The sequence below is a fragment of the Neolamprologus brichardi genome, chromosome 6 (assembly GCF_056152115.1).
Source record: "Neolamprologus brichardi isolate AB-2024 chromosome 6, ASM5615211v1, whole genome shotgun sequence".
NCBI lineage: Eukaryota > Metazoa > Chordata > Actinopteri > Cichliformes > Cichlidae > Neolamprologus > Neolamprologus brichardi.
Genome location: NC_142109.1, coordinates 10,372,354 through 10,391,904, shown reverse-complemented (window position 1 = coordinate 10,391,904; position 19,551 = coordinate 10,372,354). Strand labels below are relative to the sequence as shown.

The 19,551-nt window shown below is 41.2% G+C and overlaps 1 protein-coding gene across 1 annotated transcript in view; it reads left to right on the top strand.

Annotated features, from left to right (window-relative positions):
* dchs2 (dachsous cadherin-related 2) overlaps positions 1-15,963 on the top strand; it is a 33,006-nt gene extending 17,043 nt beyond the window's left edge. The window contains exons 12-20 of the mRNA XM_087842407.1: positions 3,226-3,435; positions 3,960-4,820; positions 4,901-5,014; positions 5,592-5,803; positions 5,890-6,041; positions 7,704-7,834; positions 7,983-8,269; positions 9,795-9,936; positions 12,497-15,963. Of these exons, the coding sequence (XP_087698533.1) occupies positions 3,226-3,435; positions 3,960-4,820; positions 4,901-5,014; positions 5,592-5,803; positions 5,890-6,041; positions 7,704-7,834; positions 7,983-8,269; positions 9,795-9,936; positions 12,497-15,093 (4,706 nt within the window). The 3' untranslated portion in view covers positions 15,094-15,963. The remainder of the gene's footprint in view (positions 1-3,225; positions 3,436-3,959; positions 4,821-4,900; positions 5,015-5,591; positions 5,804-5,889; positions 6,042-7,703; positions 7,835-7,982; positions 8,270-9,794; positions 9,937-12,496) is intronic.
* The last annotated feature ends 3,588 nt before the right edge of the window (positions 15,964-19,551 follow it).

Below are 19,551 nucleotides of genomic sequence, written 5' to 3'. Positions count from 1 at the left end.
TTCTCCTGTTTCTATTCTTTAAGAATGGCTTCTTGAAAGCCAATAAGACCATTTCTGATGAAGCTTTAGTGAACAGCAGATGGATCAACTGAAGGGACAGATACATCTCTCAGGTGCTTTGTCAGGTCTTTGCTGGATTGTTTTCTGATTTGTTAAGGACATGACTTTTAGATTCTGTTCATCTCCTGCAGATAGTTTCTTACTCTTGCCATTTCTTCTTTTTTTCTCCAGTTTCCTCAGATTTTATAAGAACGTGGTGCACACTAAGTTTTTAGCCAATAGGTCTTTAAGAATCATCTTGTTGGTGCAAAAATACAATTACATATTAATATTAATATTCCTGTCAAATGTGTTATGTTTGGTATGTTTTGTGGATATAACCAACGATGAAATGTGTTTTTGTGGCAGGGCGCTAAAAACAAAGGGAAAATGAGAATGAGTGAAAAAGCAGCCAATGTTTAGCAAAAAGACTTTGAAAAACCTACAGGAAGACCTGGAGAACTGTTGCTCAAGACACAAAATATAAAGAAATAAGGGGTGGCTCAAGGCTTTTGCACAGTACTTAAAGCCAGTGCAAATTTCTGTAATTGTTCAATTACAGCCTGTCAGGCAGAAGATACAATCTGCTGATGAGGCAGTCTGTATGGAGGTGATGTTTGTGTTGAGCTGCCCTGTTATTGCATCACTAATGGCTATGATCAAGATGTCCTGAGGAAAACTGGTTTCAAAGACATCCCAGCTAATGTGACAGCAGCTGTGTAAACACAGGAATTTGATTCTTTTCATATCACGACCTTGCTTGCTTAGCCACACTCTCTTTTTTTTTTTTTTTTTTTTTTCTTTCTTTTTAACCTGTCCCGTTTGGCTCTTTTGCCATCAGAATTATTGTCTAAAGGCGAAGAAAGATGCCCAACGGATTTTCTTTCCCAAATTGACCATCCCAGCTTTGCCGTAATGGTCCATTTGATTCACCTTTTATTCTTTATTTTATTTTCACTTGCTGAATACGGGACAGACTTGACTGGGGGAAAGAAAAGGGAGAAAGAAAGAGGGAAAGAAAAACAGTTGAGAAGAGGGACGGGGGAGAAGGGCATAAAACAAAAACCAACAGAATAAGCAGAAAAAAAAAAAAAAAAAAAAAATACATATATCGATCACCTGGATCACCTGTTGAGAAAGAAAAAAGAAAACAAGCAGAAGAAAACGAGAGTAATAGAATAAACAACATCACAATGATATATGGGAATATGACAGTAAATACTAAATATTAAACATTATTGTGCAGCACGTAAGATCGACAGCACAGTGTGCTTTGAGGTAGGAGCCAAAAAGGGTGTAGTTTGTGTGTGTGATCACCCGTGTGTACACCTGTGAGCATGGACGCGCTTGTTTTCTTAAAAGGTTCCTTCATGTAATGATCTGCTAGAGGGTGTGGGGGGCCACTGCCCCGTCCTCCAGGGCATGAAGCAGGTATGGAGGAAATCAAAACACCAGACATCCAGAGGCCCCCAGAACACAAGAGACCAAGGAAGACCAACAGAGGGGCAGCCGTGCCACTGTCCCAGAAAGAGCTGAGGAGAGTCCCAGATGAGGGGTCACCCAGCAGCCACGGAGCAGAAGCCAGGGGGGGTTGCAGTGACGTGCCCGTGAGCCCCGCCAGCAGCCAGCTGTGCCTGAGTGACCGAGCCCCAGGCCGAGAGGCCGGGGGCACCCCACCTCCGAAGAGGCCCAAGCGAGCCCCAGGCTCCAGGCCCCGATAAGCAGCCGCCAAGGAGTGAGCCGGTGTGTACCCGGACGCCCACCCCCGGACACAAAGAACCACCAACGCACCGATGCCTGAGGGAGTCCGCCCCCGGCAGGGGAAGTGGTGGGGGGAGATAGGCCTCTAAACCCTGGAGGGCCTGAGATGTCCTCAGAGAGATGGCGTCTGATACCCAACCTGACATATATACACAGACATACAGGCACACACAGATACAAACATCCATTCCCACCCTCATGCTCTCATATGCACTTACTCCACACTCAACCAACGTGGAGACAGACATAAAGAGACGCTGTACACACAATCACACTCCCTAAGCGTACTCTACGAACCGGGTCTAGGTACCCTTGCAGTTCCCCCCTGGAGGGGGGAACTGCACCCAGACCCAGGTTGTGTTACCCTTTTTCCCTGCAGTTTAGCCACACTCTCACAACGATAATTGGGTGAGAGCCTGCATCTGAACGGTTATACAAATACTTTCATTCTGTACCTTCTCCTTTGTCACGCTTCACCGGCAAAGTCGTAAAGAATCTAAGGTCGACTTTCTCCATTAAAGCAACGTTATTCAGCAGATTGATTTATGTTAAGGAAACAGAAGACTTTTAAAGGGCTGAGCTACAGTATATCTAACCTCTTCTGACTGCACCGTTACACCCTTCTGTCTTTTCAAGAGTTTGCTTTCGCTCTCACGTGGGTGCGTGCAGTAATTACGTCCAACAGATTCATCAGCGTTTGGTGAAATGCTTTCACATGTTTTACTATAATATTTGTACAGTTGCCAGTATAATTAAAAATAAAGTCCCAGTAATTAAATATAATAACAGGAAGGCCTGAATATTTAGAAGCCACGCCAAAATCTCACAGGGCTTATTGGGAAACACTGAAATATATGTTTTCTCTGGCTGTAAATGAATTGGAAAGAAATAAAAAAAAAAAATTGTCAGCATGTGTTAAAAGCTGTGTCTCATTATTTTCCGTTGACTGATTTTGGAGTTTTTACTGCTATTAAACATCCAATCTGGCCACACAGTGTCCAGACACAGAGCCAATAATTGCCTCATTGCTGTGTTGTAAGAAAGAGTAAAATTGTTACATATAATGTAATAATATAATATAATATAATGTGTACAGTATGGCTTTTTAAAATTATACTCTAGTGTTGAATGAGTTATTAAAATAACAGCGTGTGGCATATCTGAGACATTCAGACATTAAGACATCAGGTTTACAATAGCTACACTTTGCTTTTGGTGCTATTTGGATGCTATTTAAAACATACCAAAGAAAAATAGAAAAAAGGATCTAAAGAACATGCTAATAGTATTAGGCACTTGTTGTTTAAAACATCAGTACTTATTATAAAGCCTGTGGGTGTCATGCATTTGAATATTTTAGTAAATAATTAAAAAAGAACTGGTGAGGAAGCCTCTGTGTCGTTTCCTTTCTGTTCCTATCTCCAGTCCAAGCTCGTGACAGCAGCGCTCGGCCACTTTCGAGCACGACGACGGTGATGTGCTCTGTGCTGGATGACAACGACAACCCCCCAGAGTTCATGCAGTCATCCTTCCGCATCAGCATCCCGGAAAACCTTCCTCCTGGGGTCATCCACACCGCCCAGGCCTCTGACCCAGATCACGGAGAAAATGGCACCATTCACTACTCCATAGTTGGTGAGAAGATCAGACCTTGTTTTGTATTTCAAGCAACTTGAAAGTTTTACCTGTACTTCATGCTGTCATTCAAGTTGTGCAGAATGGGTCATTCTAAAGAGCTCAGTGAATTCAAAGCTACTGCTGTAATGATGCCACCGTTGCAGGTTAGTTGAGTGCTGATGCAGTCTGAGCAGCTCTTGTAGGTGCGTAACTTGTGGGTAGTCCAGTATTTTAGAGCATATCATTTATTTAACAGTTAAAGACTTGCACAAACTGTCTGTAGTGAAGGGACAAGTACAGCTTATCTACTAACTTCTTTGTTCAATATTGAGCTGTGTGCATATAATGTTTCTGCTTGGAGAGACCATTAGCAGCATACATTTAGTCTGACCTTCAGATAAATGAAGCAAGCAAAATTCTAAGTGGATGAATGTCTGACTGCTTGCTTTCAAGACATCAAAAGTGCATTGTTGAGTTGAGTGGCCAAAGTTAAAGTGGAATTATCCTTTATTTCCTTTCCACTGATCTCTGATTGTCTGCAGGTGAGGACTACAGAGGTCGGTTCACCATCAACAGTCACACCGGAGCCATTAGCACCACACAGGTCCTTGACCGGGAGGAAATGCAGAATTACACACTCACCATCCAGGCCCGTGACTATGGCCCCACACCACTCAGCTCCTTCACCCAGCTCCATCTGGTGCTGCTGGACCAGAACGATAACATCCCTTCCTTTACCCGCAAGAGCTATCATGCCTCTATCAGCGAGGGCCTCTCCGCAGGAGCTGAAGTCCTGCGTGTAAGTGCGTCGGATCCTGACGAAGGGTCTAACGGGGAAGTGACCTACTCCCTGACAGATGATAACAGCCAAGGGGCCTTTTTAATCGACGCCTTCACGGGAGCGATCCGCACCACCAGGTCTCTGGACCGAGAGAGCAGAGCTCAGTACAGCCTCAGAGCTGTCGCTACCGATGGATGCACTCAGGGACCGCTGAGCTCTTTGGCGTCAGTCACCATACAGGTGGAGGACGTGAACGACAACATGCCGGTCTGTGAGCAGACTCCCTTCAACGCGTGGGTTTCCATGAGGACGCTGCCGAACCAGATAGTTACCACAGTGACAGCAGCAGATGGGGATCAGGGTGAGAATGGGACGATACATTATGCGTTATCAGACGAGGAGAATCTGTTTGACATCAACACAGAGACTGGAGAGATTTCGCTGAGAAGACGAGTGAGAGCGGGTTTCTCTGGGAGGAAGCTGCAAGTTGTCGTTTCAGACAGAGGACATCCTGCTCTGACCTCTACCTGCCTGGTTTTTATCCATCTGAAGGGGGAACACGAAGGACTGCAGTTCACAAGCAAAGTCTACAACGCCAGTGTCAAGGAGATCAGCAGAGCTGGTACGTTTTATCTGTTTGTCTTGTTTTCACTGATACCACTGAACATCTCAGTCATTGTTTTCGTCTTTTTCTTTCTAAAGGCACTTGGATTGCAAAGGTGGAGGCCAACGACCAAAGCAGCAGCAGACAAAGAATAACATACACCATATTTAGCGGCAACGAGAACCAGGTTTTCTCCATTAACCGTCACACTGGTAATTAAAATGTTCATTTCTAAATACAACTTATTAACCAATAAAACCGTCTAATCCCACAATTTAGATTTTCTGTTAGTTTTTTGTATTATTCCTAAATTACCCCTTTTCAAAAGAAAAAAATCAGCTTTTCTGGTTCTTCTGCATTTTTTAATACATAAGTATTTCAAAACCATGGATGATTTTATCATATTTTCCCCCAAATTCCTTTTTTTGACTCACGTCTACATAAAGTAACCGTGCAGACACACCAAGTCAAATACACAATCTCATACTGATGTTGGACTGAACGTTCACCACAAAAACTTGAACCTAAAAGTACTTCTGTCGACACCTTTGTTGTCAGATTGAAAGCTGTTTTTCTTTCCACTACTTTACCATGACTTTTCTATTATTTGGTGAAAAGAGGCCAAAGAGGAAAAGGCCCTGTTCACAGAAGGGCGTGAAGTAAAATGTCAATTAAGATTATGATTTCTATGATTTGTGTTTTTAAAAATAAACCTCAGTGGCTTGATATTAACTGAGCTGTACTTCCTTTTGAGTGCAGCTTTTACCTTCATGTTACCGTCTTATGTAGGTGAAATCCGAGTGCAGAAGGATAACTCTCTGGACTTTGAGGTGAACCCCCACATCCAGCTGGTGGTGCTGGCTGACAGTGGGCTGCAGACGGCTCACTGCAGGGTCTCCATCACTCTGGTGGACATCAATGACAACGCACCACAGTTTGAACACAGCAGCTACAGGACAGCTGTCTGGGAGGGCCAAGTGCACAATACCTACATTATGCAGGTAAACTTTCGGTATTAACGCCCTCATTGATGTGAGAGGCATGCAGTGATCCCTCTAATACTGACCGCTTCTCATATTTTGAACAGGTGTTTGCCTCCGATGCTGACAGCGGCATGAACGGCCAGATTGAATACTCCATTCTCTCTGGTAACCTTAATGGAGCTTTCATTTTGGACTCTGTACGAGGAATCCTTGCGACCAATGTTTTACTGGACCGCGAGATCACTCCATCATACAAGTATGCTCAAACTGCTCAATAAAAAATATTAAGTAAAACTTTATTGCACACATAAAATTGATTCTACTTCCAAAATGGAATCAGCTACAGTTGCATGTTTCTTCTACTTCACTTCTTCGTAAATGTTAAAGCATTTTAAGTGGCGTAGTACAACAATTATTTTGGTGGCATTTTACAATCCTCCTACAGTCCTGGTGAAAAGAAGATGCACCTTCTTTTACATATCAGGATATAATAAAAATGATCTGGTTCTTAGCAGGTCTTAAGCTCGGATAAATACAATATCAGATAAATCACAAAACAGGGCATATTACACCCACTCTGCCTCCTGAGCTTCTGGAACAATGTCTGCTGGACAGATAAGATTAAATGTCTTGTTAGGTGAAAACCACACACAGCATATTAGCACAAACAATAGTCAAGCACAGTGGTGGAGGTGTGATGATTTGGGACCTGGGCACCTCGCAGTCAGATATTTGTATACCAAGTCATCTAGACTCAAATATGAGGCCATGTGCCTGACAGGTGAAGTCTGAAATTGGGTCATGTAACAGGAAATAGATCCCAAGCACAGCAGCAAATCTACAAAACAAAAGGCAAAAGGGAAAAGAATGAAGGCGTTGCAATGACTCAGTGAAAGTCCAGACCTCGTACTGATAGAAATGCTGTGGCAGGACCTTAAGAGAGCTGTGCACAAACAAAGTACCTCAAACCTCAATAAGCTGAAAAAACATTGCAGAATGAGCCAAATTTCCTCAACTACCATATGGAAAAGATATATATAAATCTTATAAAGTTTGTATCTGTCTTGTATTAAACTTGTATGAAAAGCATACTAGAGCGAAAACACATATAAGATCCCTTGAAAAATTATATAATGAAACTTGTATGTTTTGGATACTTACTAAAAAAATATATGAAAGTAATGAGAAAGTGGCCACTTTCATGAGTAAATCATATATGTTTTTACTATTTCTTTTCCATAAAGGCTGATAAAGTCATACAAAAACGATTAGTTCAGGTTGTTGCTGCCAAAGGTGGTGCTACAAGCTACTGAATGATGGAGTGTGCTGAGGTTTTTCACACACTGTTTGGCTTAGTTTTGATAAATAACTAATGATATGGTGTAATGTGTTGTTGTTCATCTGAGGTTGTATTTATCTGATCTTAAGACCTGCTAAGGACCAGATTATTTTTATTTTATTTTTATTTGTAAAATTTCAGAACTGAAAGAGGGCGTACTTTTTTCTACCATGACTACAGGTGAAGATTTTCAGGATTCAAGGGAGCAGCAGGGTTTGTTTTTTGTTTGTTTTTTTTACAAAGTACTGATTTGTGTCTCTTACAAGAAGGGGCCAAGACATCTTAATTAATCTGAATTAAGCCACCCATGGAGCCTGTAGTTACAACTGACAGTAAGCCTAACCCTCTTCACCGCACTGGTCTTCCATTTCTTTGAAAGGCAGAAAGGAATAAGACTTGACTAACTTTTCCTCCTCCAGATTACAATAAAAAAGGATTATATCTTTGTGATTGTGGGTGTAACCAAGAAACTCTGTTTTACTCTGAGTCAACAGGCCTGCTCAGCTGAAAAATGGATTTGAGAATTTGACTAAAGCTCAGTTGTATTATTTGCTAATTTCCTACCTATCTACATTACAGGCTGGTTCTACAGGCAGCAGACAGGGGGAATCCTCCACTGAGCAGCACCGCCACCGTTAGGGTCCAGGTGGTAGATGTCAACGACAACAGCCCTGCCATTCCCCCCATGGAGCCTGTACTTATAACTGAGAGTAAGCCTAACTCCTGTCAATGCACTGCTCTTCCATTTCTTTGAATGGCAGAATCTCTTCAGTGCATCAACACTTACAGTTTTTGTAGGACAAGATTTAAATCCAAGTTCATTGTAGTTTAAACTACAATCTGCTATTCTCTGCCTAGATCTGCCAGCAGGATACATGGTGACCCAAGTGACTGCAAATGACGTTGACCTGAGCTCGACTATCACCTACAGCTTCTCAGACAACAGCAGCACCAATATTCCCTTTGCTATCGACCGGTATACTGGCGTCATTACCCTGACTCAAGCCCTGGACTATGAGGAGCAGACAGAGTACACTCTGACGGTCTGGGCATCTGACTCAATTCACCAGACCAATGGAGAGGTTAAAGTTCAAGTGCTCGATGTCAATGACAATGCTCCAGTGTTCACCCAGGACTCCTACCAGGTGCAGATACAAGTTTTTTCAGTCAGATGGTTGAAAGCATTCATAATCTTAATTATGTGGTACTCAAAATATTTCCCCATATATATATATATATATATATATATAGATATATAGATATATAGATATATAGATATATAGATATATAGATATAAGATAAGATAAGATAAGATAAAACTTTATTAATCCCTCGGGTGGGTTCCTCTGGGAAATTTGTTTTCCAAAAAGCACAGCACCGACAGAAGTTACAGAGTTAAGAATATTATATATATATATATATATACACACATATATAAATACAAAGACATATATAGATAAAATATACAAAGGGGATAAATAGAATAAATAGGAATAAAAATAAAAATAAAAATAAAAATACAAGTGAATTGCACATTTAAAGTATTGAGGTCTATTGCACCGCTGATTATTAACAAAAGTATTGCACAAAAGGTAATTGCACAGTGAAGAGAAGAGGCACTACAGCTTAGTTGTTCCCCCCTCCTTTGTCCTCCTGTTTCCCCTCCCTCTCCCCTCCAGAGAGGAGTTAAACAGTCTGATGGCGTGTGGGACAAAGGAGTTTTTAAGTCTGTTGGTTCTTGTCTTTGGGAGAAGCAACCTGTCACTGAACAGACTCTTCTGGTTGTTTATGGCCGTGTGCAGAGGATGCCCAGCATTGTCCATAATGTCCAGCAGTTTCTTTAGTGTCCTTTTCTCTGCCACTGACACCAGAGTGTCCAGCTTCATGCCGACCACAGAGCCAGCCTTCCTGATCAGTTTTTCCAGCCTGGATGAGTCCTTCTTTGCTGTGCTGCTCCCCCAGCACACCACAGCATAGAACAGTACTCCAGCAACCACCGACTGGTAAAACATCCTCAGGAGCTTCCTGCGGATGTTAAAAGACCTCAGCCTCCTGAGGAAGTACAGTCGGCTTTGGGCTTTTTTGTACAGGTGCTCTGTGTTGCATGACCAGTCCAGTTTATTGTCCACCCACAGCCCGAGGTACTTGTACTTGTTGACCACCTCCACCTCCTCCCCCTCTATCTGAACCGGCAGTGGACCTGCTCTGGACCTCCCAAAGTCCACAACCAGTTCCTTAGTCTTTGAGGTGTTGAGTTGCAGGTGGTTTGTGTGACTCCATGCGACAAAGTTCCTCACCAGACTTCTGTACTCCTCTTCCTGGTCATCCCAGATACACCCCATGATGGATATATAGATATATATATAGATATAGATATAGATATAGATATAGATATAGATATAGATATAGATATATATAGATATATATATAGATATAAAATAAATATTCCCCCCTCTATCAGAGGCCTGCGCTCTTCTGGACAGCACCTTATATACCATATACCAGCACCACATATATAATAACTCATCAAAGTTTGGATTGGATCATTTTCCTAAAAGCCCGTGGCCTAATTGAATGAAAGTTAGAAAAGGAGGTGGAATATGTAAAAACTTTCGGTAGATTCAGAAAACTTTCTGCAGATGTGATTTGCTCTTTGTTTTTCTCTTGGAGGTGGAGTTATCAGAGCTGGTCTCAGCAGACACGTTTGTCATGTCTGTGTCAGCTACCGACAGAGATTCTGAACTCAATGGCAAGATCAACTACAGACTGCTTTCATCTCCCCTGCAAGGCTTTTACATCCAGCCAGAGGATGGTAAGGAACGGTGCAACTCATGAAAAGGGAAAGTGCTCCCATACATGATGTATGAACACTGACAGCAAAAGATTACTCTATACTCTATGCGCACATGTATATGGCACATGCAAAATCTAAGTATACCAGAGTTACTATACTCTATACTCATACTCTACTGATATCAAACGTTATGACTGTCTGGTGGTATGATTTCTATATTCAGGGGTTGCTCTCTACATTGAAGGTATCTTTACTTGCACAGTTAAAGTCATGCATGCCTTAACCAACGGCACACAGAAAACCTGATTGGGAGCAGCTCAGGATACAGCAGGAAATGATACTTGGACTTTTTCTTCTGCCAGTAGCATTTTAGCAATGTGGAAATATATTTTTGAAGTCTTGTGCTAGTGAGGTTCTTGGACAAGAGCGAAAAAAAGCCAATTAGAAGTCAGCAAGATAGAGTGCTTTGGATGAGCCTGTGTTATTATCTCCCTTTTAAGAATCCCTAAACCCAAGAAAGAAGATAAATCCTACATAGCTGAAACCAAACCAGCTCCCCTCAGTTCTGGCCAGTTCTCTTTCACTTAAGAGTAATTTATGGGCTTTTACCAGGTTTGAACCCCAAATTTAATATCAGAGAAATGCATTTGCCCTGTTTTGTGGTGAGATGCACTAATGGAAATTTGCAGCAATGTTGCCGAGTATGGTGCTTTCTGTGGTACGGTGTGTCTCTGTTAGAGTAGAGCCTCAGAGTGAATGCAATCGTCCTGTAGAAAACCTTAAGTGGCACTGAAGTGGAATAATAAATTGGATGAACAGACACTTTGTTGCATTTCACCAAGAAAATTGCCTTTCCATTCAGCAAATGGAAATAATGTTGCAATGCTGTGTCTAATGACGGTAGTTTTGATTTAACCCTTAATAAATTGATAGATTGTTACAATACACTGATCTTAAGAGGAGCAAATCCTTCAGCTGTATATTTCTTAAACTGAAGGCCAGGTCTTTGAATTCCGTGAAGAATATTTTGGTCTAAATGACCATATAACCATGAATTTATTTGCATTTGGTGGACCCCCTTTAGCTTGTTGATATATTATTCCAACATGAACTGTTCAAAAAGAGCTTCTTTTCATATCAGGATTGTTCACCTTTCTTACTTCTTGAAATATCCAGTGTGCATTGGGATCATTATTCTGCTGCATTAAGTCTGTTAATCCATCTTCACAAAGAAAAATGAAGCATCTGGCGTTGTGCTGCTCCTCCTGGGTCAGATGAAGTCCATTCAGGGAAAGTGACCAACTCCAAAATAACCAAAAAAAACCCTTGAAAGTTCCCACCAGCATGTTGCACTGTGGATTTTTCTTCCATGGCAGAGTCATTATCTCTAGTCTTTGTTTTCTTGTATACACATTTCGGTTGCTACCATAAGCTGAGAGAAGAACAGTTTGTTTAGAAATCATTATGGGTGCTTTACAGATTTCACTTCCCTGCAGATTTGTAGTGTTGATTTAGTCATTTCTATATCTGTGATGAAGTTCTCCCTACTGAGAGGGAGGGGGGGGGGGGGGGGGGGTAGATACCAAAAACAGCTCCAACTCATGGTCACACTAAAGTCAGCAAAACTTTATTTTACCCACATTTCTTTTATAGATCGTCTTCAAATTCCACGACCTCATATTAGACCTCGGGTGACATGACTGCCTTAGTTGGCTAAACATTTGACCCTGACCTTTGTTGTTAGCGCCAAAGATCAAAGTTGACCTTGGAAAAATAATTTTAAGTAACCATTATGAGTAATATATCGCATGAAAGGGCATGGAGAGAGCTGTACAACTTACTTTTTAGGTATTCAATGTAACACCTTATGATGTTACAAAGACACCGTAACAGGCTGATGTCGTCATGTTGTAATGAAAGCAGGCTGACGTCAGCATGTTGTAATAAAAACATCTAAGTTTTAGTTTAGCCCCTGGCCTTCGGTGGAGTTGTGCTCTCAGTGCTCATGTTTCACTATGTTCTGTTTTAAGTGTTGTCAAAATATCTGATTATTAACAGATTTGGTGGTGATAAAAATTTACGTTTTTTTCATGTGGTTTCAGACATTCGGATCCACAACATTTTGAGTCATGTTACTGACTACCTGAAGTTTTATCTTTGTTCCCGTGCTTGCCAGTATATATATTAAAACTCGTTATTAGATGCAGCAATATATTTCTGTCATAGATGATCATAGCTGGGAAGACTGCAGGCCAAACCAAAACCAAAGCACTAAACTATGGGCTAAACTTCCAAAGAGTTGAAGAGTTTTGCAATATTTGGCATGTATTGTAAAAAAAAACAAGTTATATCCCCTAGTTGAAAAACAAAGATGTGAATAAAGCCTTTATATTAATTTAGGCTTTATATTAAGCCTATGATTATATGCTAATAGTCCTGTTTGTGACTGTTACTGCCTTTAGTAACAGTCATAAATAACTCCTTTTACTTACAATGTTAGAACCATTATCAATACAACAATATCAACTGGTCCTTTAAAGAAACTCATTAACTGATGGGAATATATTCTATTTTGCAGGGTCTATTTTTACTAACAAGCCCTTAAAGGCCATCACAAACAGCAACCTGATCCATCTTCTGGTTGAAGCAAGAGATGGAGGAGATCCTGTGCACTCCACCGTTACCTCCATAGACGTGCTGATTTTGGACACCAACGACCACGAACCTTCGTTTTACCAGGACATATACACACTCACCGTCCCGGAGGACACGCCTATAGACACTACCCTGCTGACTCTTTCTGCAGAGGACCAAGACTGGAGCCCTGAAAATACCTATTTGGACTATACCATCACCGGGGGAAATGAGGAGAAAAGATTCTGTCTGGAAGTAAAAATGGTTCAGATTGAGAATCAGATTAAAAATGTTGGAAAGCTTGTTCTTTGCAACGCTTTAGACCGTGAAACTACTGAGAGCTATGCATTAACAGTGAGCGTTTCTGATCGAGGAATGCCTCCACTGAACAGCTCTACCGTCGTCATGGTGACTGTAGCAGACTGCAATGACAATGTCCCTGTGTTTTCCAGCACAGAGTACCATGCACAAGTAAGTGAAAACAGCCAGTTAGGTACCAAACTGGTCCAGGTCAGTGCCCACGATCCCGACCTCGGAACCAATGGCCTGGTGCGGTATGATATAATTTCTGGGAACAGTAAAGGTCACCTTAAGCTTGATCCTCAGTCTGGCCTCTTAGTTGTCAACAACTCTCTCGACTATGAAAAAGACTCGAAATACATCCTCACCATCCGAGCATCGGATGGTGGCAAATCATCTGAAAACCATAAAGTGGCATTTACGGTTGTCTTCATCACGGTGTTGGATGAGAATGACAACACCCCATATTTCATGTTTCCTACAGTTAACTGTTCTGTGCTGGAGAACCTCCCTGCATTTACCCATGTATGTTCTGTTCACGCTGTTGACAATGACTTAGGCCCTTATGGGCAGCTCACCTACTCTGTTATGTCCTCCTGCTTCATGAACTATGGCAGCGGTAACCCAGAGAGGAAGGAGGCCTTTGCTATCGATCCCCTGACAGGCGACATTCACACCAGACAAACCTTTGACTACGAACGAGAAAGCGAGTACTGTTTTATAGTGGAAGCCAGAGATAAAGGTGACAAAGCTGCTACAGTGAGAGTCCAAGTAAATATCAAGGGAGTGGATGAATTTAGTCCGGTCTTTACCCAGAAGCAGTATCACTTTCTGTTGCCAGAAAACGTCAAGCCTGGTGATACAGTCGGTTACGTGATGGCAATGGACCATGATGGAGGTGTGGACGGGGTGGTGGAGTACTCACTTGTGAATTCATCACCTTTTTTCTCCATTAACAGAACAATTGGGGCTATCTTTGTCTCTGGTCCTGTGTATCATAGGGCAGGCAGCCAGGACATGGTAGAACTGGTTGTTTCTGCAGCTAGTCCCAGATTAGGCTCCAGGACTACAACCTGCCTGGTTTTTGTCAATATCTCTAGTTCAGCTGAAGCACTAACTGGAGTCCCCCTGGATACTCATATGCTCAGTTTGACTGTTTCATTAATCATGTTTCTCTTTCTGCTTATCCTTTTTGTGAGCTTGGTTCTCAGATGTAAGCTCAAAGATGCAGCCATCAGAAAGGCTGCTGCCATTGCTACGCACTTGAGCCATGGAACAAGCTCGCTCACGAGACATAATAACCAAACACAAAGTTCCATGTCTTTGCATGACATTACACGCCCAAGCATCATGGTGACTAAAATGGACATCTCAAACCCATATAATCCATCAGACTCGAGCGGGCGAGGTTCAGCGGAAGGCGAGACAGCTGAGGACCAGGAGATCAAGTGGATCAACGAATACCCCTGCCGTAAAAGAAACGAATCTGCCCAGAAGTCCACAGAGATCCCACACTCTGCCTTACTAGGAGATAATATCTCTTGCAGTTCTATCGATGTAGGACCAGAGCACATCTTATCAGTCAATAAATGTTTAGTCTCAGGGATAGCCAGCACAGAAAGTCTCCACCACTTCAAAGAGGAAGGAGGAGGCGAGGGACTACTTCCTGGAATACTCAGGATGAGAGATTTAAAGGAGAACATGGGGATAAAAGGGTTCGTCCCCCTTTCTGAAGCCCAGGCTTCTGCAGATTCTCTCTCCTCACTGGTGTTTCTAGACGAGGAGTTGCAAGGTAGCTACTGCTGGGACTACCTTTTGGACTGGGAACCCCGTTTCCAGACTTTAGCCTCCGTATTTACTGATATTGGGATGCTCCCTGATGAGGAACTTCAAGATGGCCGTGAGGACTTAGCAGCAGAATCGAGTTGTCTCATGTACCCACCACCTCTTATAACAGGGGTAGCACAGCCGGGCATAAGGACCGTTCCTCCACGAAAGCCGGGGCGTGTGCCAAGCATCGCCAGACGACCCTCTTACCGGAAATATGCTTATTCCCCCTTAGCCAGGAACACTGGACTTACCCCTTCAGCTATGACACCTAATTTCTCCCCATCACTGTCTTCGCTCACTATAAGGACCCCCAGTGCCTCACCAGTTGTCTCAGACACTGGAGTTGGGGGGATCAGACTTGAATCAGGACCCCTCACTGCTAGCCTTTTAGAGGCAGAAATACAGGTATAGCCAAAAATTTTAAGTGACATCACTTTCATTTACGATTCACCTTTTGAAGTTTTTTTAGGAGACACTGCTCAGTTTGGTTGTGATTTTGTTGATATTCAGATATATTCCTGGTATCATTTCCATAATAGCCTCATTGTCCACTTGTAGGGTTTTAAAGGGTGATACAGTAATACAACACAATAATATCCTATTGAAGTTATTGTAGTGGTTTGCATTCCGGGCGAAATCGTAACTCACTTCAGTAAAAATACTAAATTAATATCTGGAAAACTCGGACTGAAACCTGTCTTGCATTATATTCTTGTTATGTACATGTCTGAAAAAGAGCAGATGTTCCAGTCAGCAATTAATTACCGAATGTTTTATTGTAAACATGTATATGAGCAGAAAATGAAACACTTTGTTATTGCAGTTGGTTGCAGCTTCTAAATGGAAACTTTTTCATGGTTGATTTAACTTTAATAACCAAAGAAAGGCAATATTTTTCTGTGGTTAGCTATGTTAGCTGCTTCCTGGAATAATAAAAAATGGTATTTTGAATCCAGGCCTTTTTGCCTCCCCTTTTCATATAATCCCTCAATAAATCCCAGTGAGAAACAGAATACATTTTATTCCTTCAATTTAATACTTTAATACTTTTAAAGATAAAAGAAAGGCTGGGTTAGTGCAGCTATCTCTCAAAACCAAAATACAGTTCAGGAATTCCTCACTGGTACGAAGTTTGTACAGATTATACCGTTTCTGCTGTCTCTATTCATGAACCAGCTTCAGATTTTTGTCATTTTCTCATGATATATATTCATGATTGTGTCTGTGCGCTGTCTGTAAACTATGGCCACCCTGTTAATAAACAGCACTTCAGGTATAATTTTCAGAGAAATGTATAATCTAATCTAAAACATTTGTAAGTAAATAATTTGTAATAAAAAAGTTTCTCTTGGGTTTTTTTTTTTTTTTGTCATATTGTGCTTCCGAGTTTCTTTAGGGTAATTTGATTTGCATGTGTACGTATTTCCTCATTTCCAGTGATAAAAATGTTTTTTCGTCACTGTAACTGAGAATCAGTGACATGAACCACTAATAAAGACAGGATTCTTGTGGTGGGGCAATAATAAAACAGCTCTTTAAAGACATTTTTGCAACAAATACATTAAACTTTTATGATGTGTTTTCCCAGGATATTGCATTTTATGCTTCAGATGGTTTTCTTTTCATGAATCTGGTCTTTCACATGGTCAGCTTCAATATTTTGCATCTGAACAGCAACAAGAGGTTAAATTCTTTGATAATACTTTACATAAGAAAAATGGGATAAAGGTTTTCAAACTATGTGAACACTTGTGGTGGTGTGCAGCGCTATTACAGATTCTGTTCTTATTCTTCACTTTTAGGATGCTGATGTAAACATTTACATTCTGTATAGATGCTTTTTATAGACCAACACTATAATATGCGTACACTCTCTAACCACTTTGTTAGGTACACATGTTAAACTGTTTTTTACTGCAAATATGTGTCTATCAGCCAATCAAAGGGCAGCAAATCAGTCCATTTAGACACGTAGACATGGTCAAGATGACCTGCTAAAGTTCAAACTGAGCATCAGAATGATGATTGAAGTTACTTTGCCAGTCCTTTAGTATTTCAATTGTCCACACAACCATTTCCAGGGTTTACAAATATACAGCAACAGCAAATCTTTGCCTGGTAATTAAACCTCAAAACATCAGAGTCTGGCTCTTCTAATGTGAACATTAATTTAGGTTATGAAACAAATTGATTAAAATAGAGGAAAGCCAATATCATCACTAGTATATTTCAACCTAATACTTACTGATGGATTATAACCTTAATAATGAGTTATTGTTGTTATGTTTCCCCTTTTATTTCAAGTTTTAGAGACCTCACATCTCTCCTGTCTTGTTTAAATGATCTGAAAGTGGTTCAACATGGCTCCACGTGGTCTGCTGTTAATCCAAGTGTGCTGCCTTTGGGCAACATATGAGCCGAGGAAGCAGAAGAGCTAAAGTCTTTATCAGATAGTTTCACAGAAGATAATAAACAGTCGAGCCTTGAACTATACTGGCCAAGTGTGCCCTGCATGTAGCCACTGAGAGATGTATAAGTATTTATTGACTTAGCCAGCTTCTCTACTGCACATCGCAGGGCTTTGACAAGCTTTCCACTCTTCTGTATTTGTGATTTCAGTGGGTCTCTGGCCTCAGGACCACAGTGATGAAAGATATCTCTAACTATATCAGGTGATCTGGCAAAGCAAGCTTGTGTGTCTCAGCACATAGCTCAGCAGTCCCTGCACCAATGTTAAGAGTTATTCAGTGGATCTTTATAAAACGCGGCCCATCACTCAGGCAGTCAGGTATGAGTACGTTTACAAAGAAGGGTCAAGAAGTCTCAACCACACTAAGATGTTTCAGTACTTACACAAAAGAAAGAGAGATTTGTGAATAATGTTGAACACATGCCTGAGAAATTTTGACGTCACATTAGGCTGGCTTAAATCATCAGCATGACCAGATTGTTCAGATTGTTTTTCCACCGTGTGCTAAAATATTACATAAATGTTTATGTGGACACAGGGGGACCACATCCCAACAAAGTAAATGTGAGGCACATAGACTATGACTGTGTGTTACAATGTGGGGTGTCCTGCTGAAAAGGTGGTCTAAAAAATCAGAAATATCTCACAAACTGCAGGCTAGAAGTTTGTCGTCCAGCATGTGAAAGACAAATCTACTTGGTTTAACTCGCTCGCTAAAGCATTCCAATAAGCATACGCCAAAGTCTATTTTTATCATGTTATCTGCTATTATTGTTATCTAGCGTCTGTGCGGTCTGGTAACACTCTTTGAGTTTCAGCAGGCTTACGTCACTACGACTCTTTTTGAGCATCGCATTTTTTGTGATACTTGGCATGTAAAGGGTAAACTGGTCCTTATGCAGCACGTTTCTATTTTATCTGCGCACTTAAGGCACTTTACACAACTCGCCTCATTCACACATTCATACAAGCATTTTTTTTTCTATATAAGTGTTTTCTATCTAATGATGGATTTGTTAGAAGAGAGCAACTTGAGGTTAGTATCTTTCCCAAGGATTTTTGGCATGCCCTGCTCTATCCCCTGAGCTACAGCCACCCTGTGTCACTTCATGTTATATTTACCATAGTCATGGTGATGTTAAGCAGCAAAAGACAGTGATAAATAGTGCTGCTATCTTCACAGCCATTAGTTATGACAGCGAGAATTCAGAAAGTGTAGAAAACGGCATCGTCTTACTGAACTGAAGGCCTGAAAGTCAGATTCTGACGCAATGATAGTCTGATTCTGTTTAACTTCAAAGGCCAGACTGACTGTGCAATAACCTATTGTTTTATGTTTGAGAGGAGACTTTGTTATACCATAACCCATAGAAGCTGTAGTAGCAGTTTGTCAGGCAAGTAAGTCAGCTTTTGACATGTTAATTGAAGACTTGCTATAGATTTAAGAGCCATATGTTTTACAGCCATTAGATTCTTCTTGACTTCTTCCTGCTGTGCGTCATTAAGCGCAGTACTCGATCTATTTGAAAATTCCAAAGATTCGGCCATCGAGAGGTCTGGAAACGAAGGCAGTCTGTTTTAAACAAAGAGAAAGCCACAGCTGCCTCTAAAACCTCCTCCTCTCTCTACTCCACAACCACTTCAGACACTTCTCTTATGTACACATCTGAGCTCACTCCTTCGCAACAAACATTTAGCACATCTTGAAGTATAGTCACTGAGAGCAGCACTAAACAGTTTCGCCTTCAAAGAGCCGATCGTCTTGTCCCGTCACACCGTTTGACACGTTTTGAATGGTGGATGTTTGGGTCTTGGGATCCAGGAGCATTGCTCCCTGAACAACGGTGGTAATTCTGCAAACTTTACCTTCTTACAAGTCAGACGTATGCATTCAGCTCAATGAGCGACTCTTTAATTTTTACTGTAATGTGCAGATGGTTGAAGTGTAAATTAAAAGCCTATCGCCTCATGTAAAAACAACATATATATATATTGCCAACAGCTACAGAAACAGACATGTTTCCTGGTGTGCACAAAGAGAAAAGTCTGTTTATTGTGTATTTTGGGTGAGACTGAAGGCAAAGCACAGTACATTTTATTGCTCATTACAAGATGATTTAATGGTGGCATAAAATGTTCCTAATTCTGATGCGCTCCTCTGGATACGTGATTATAAGAAACTTGAGCTGTGTTTTGGGTAGGAAACTTTTTGTGCGGTTAATTTTATTTGAGCTCAGGACCTGAGACAAAGCTCTTTGTTTTTTATTATATGGAGGGGTTTTTTGTCGTTTATATATTTTGACAAATGCATCACCGCAACTACCAACGCAAGGCAACTTATATAAGACTATGAGCTTATACTGGATCCTCTATTGTCGGATCAGGTCGAGCTAATACTA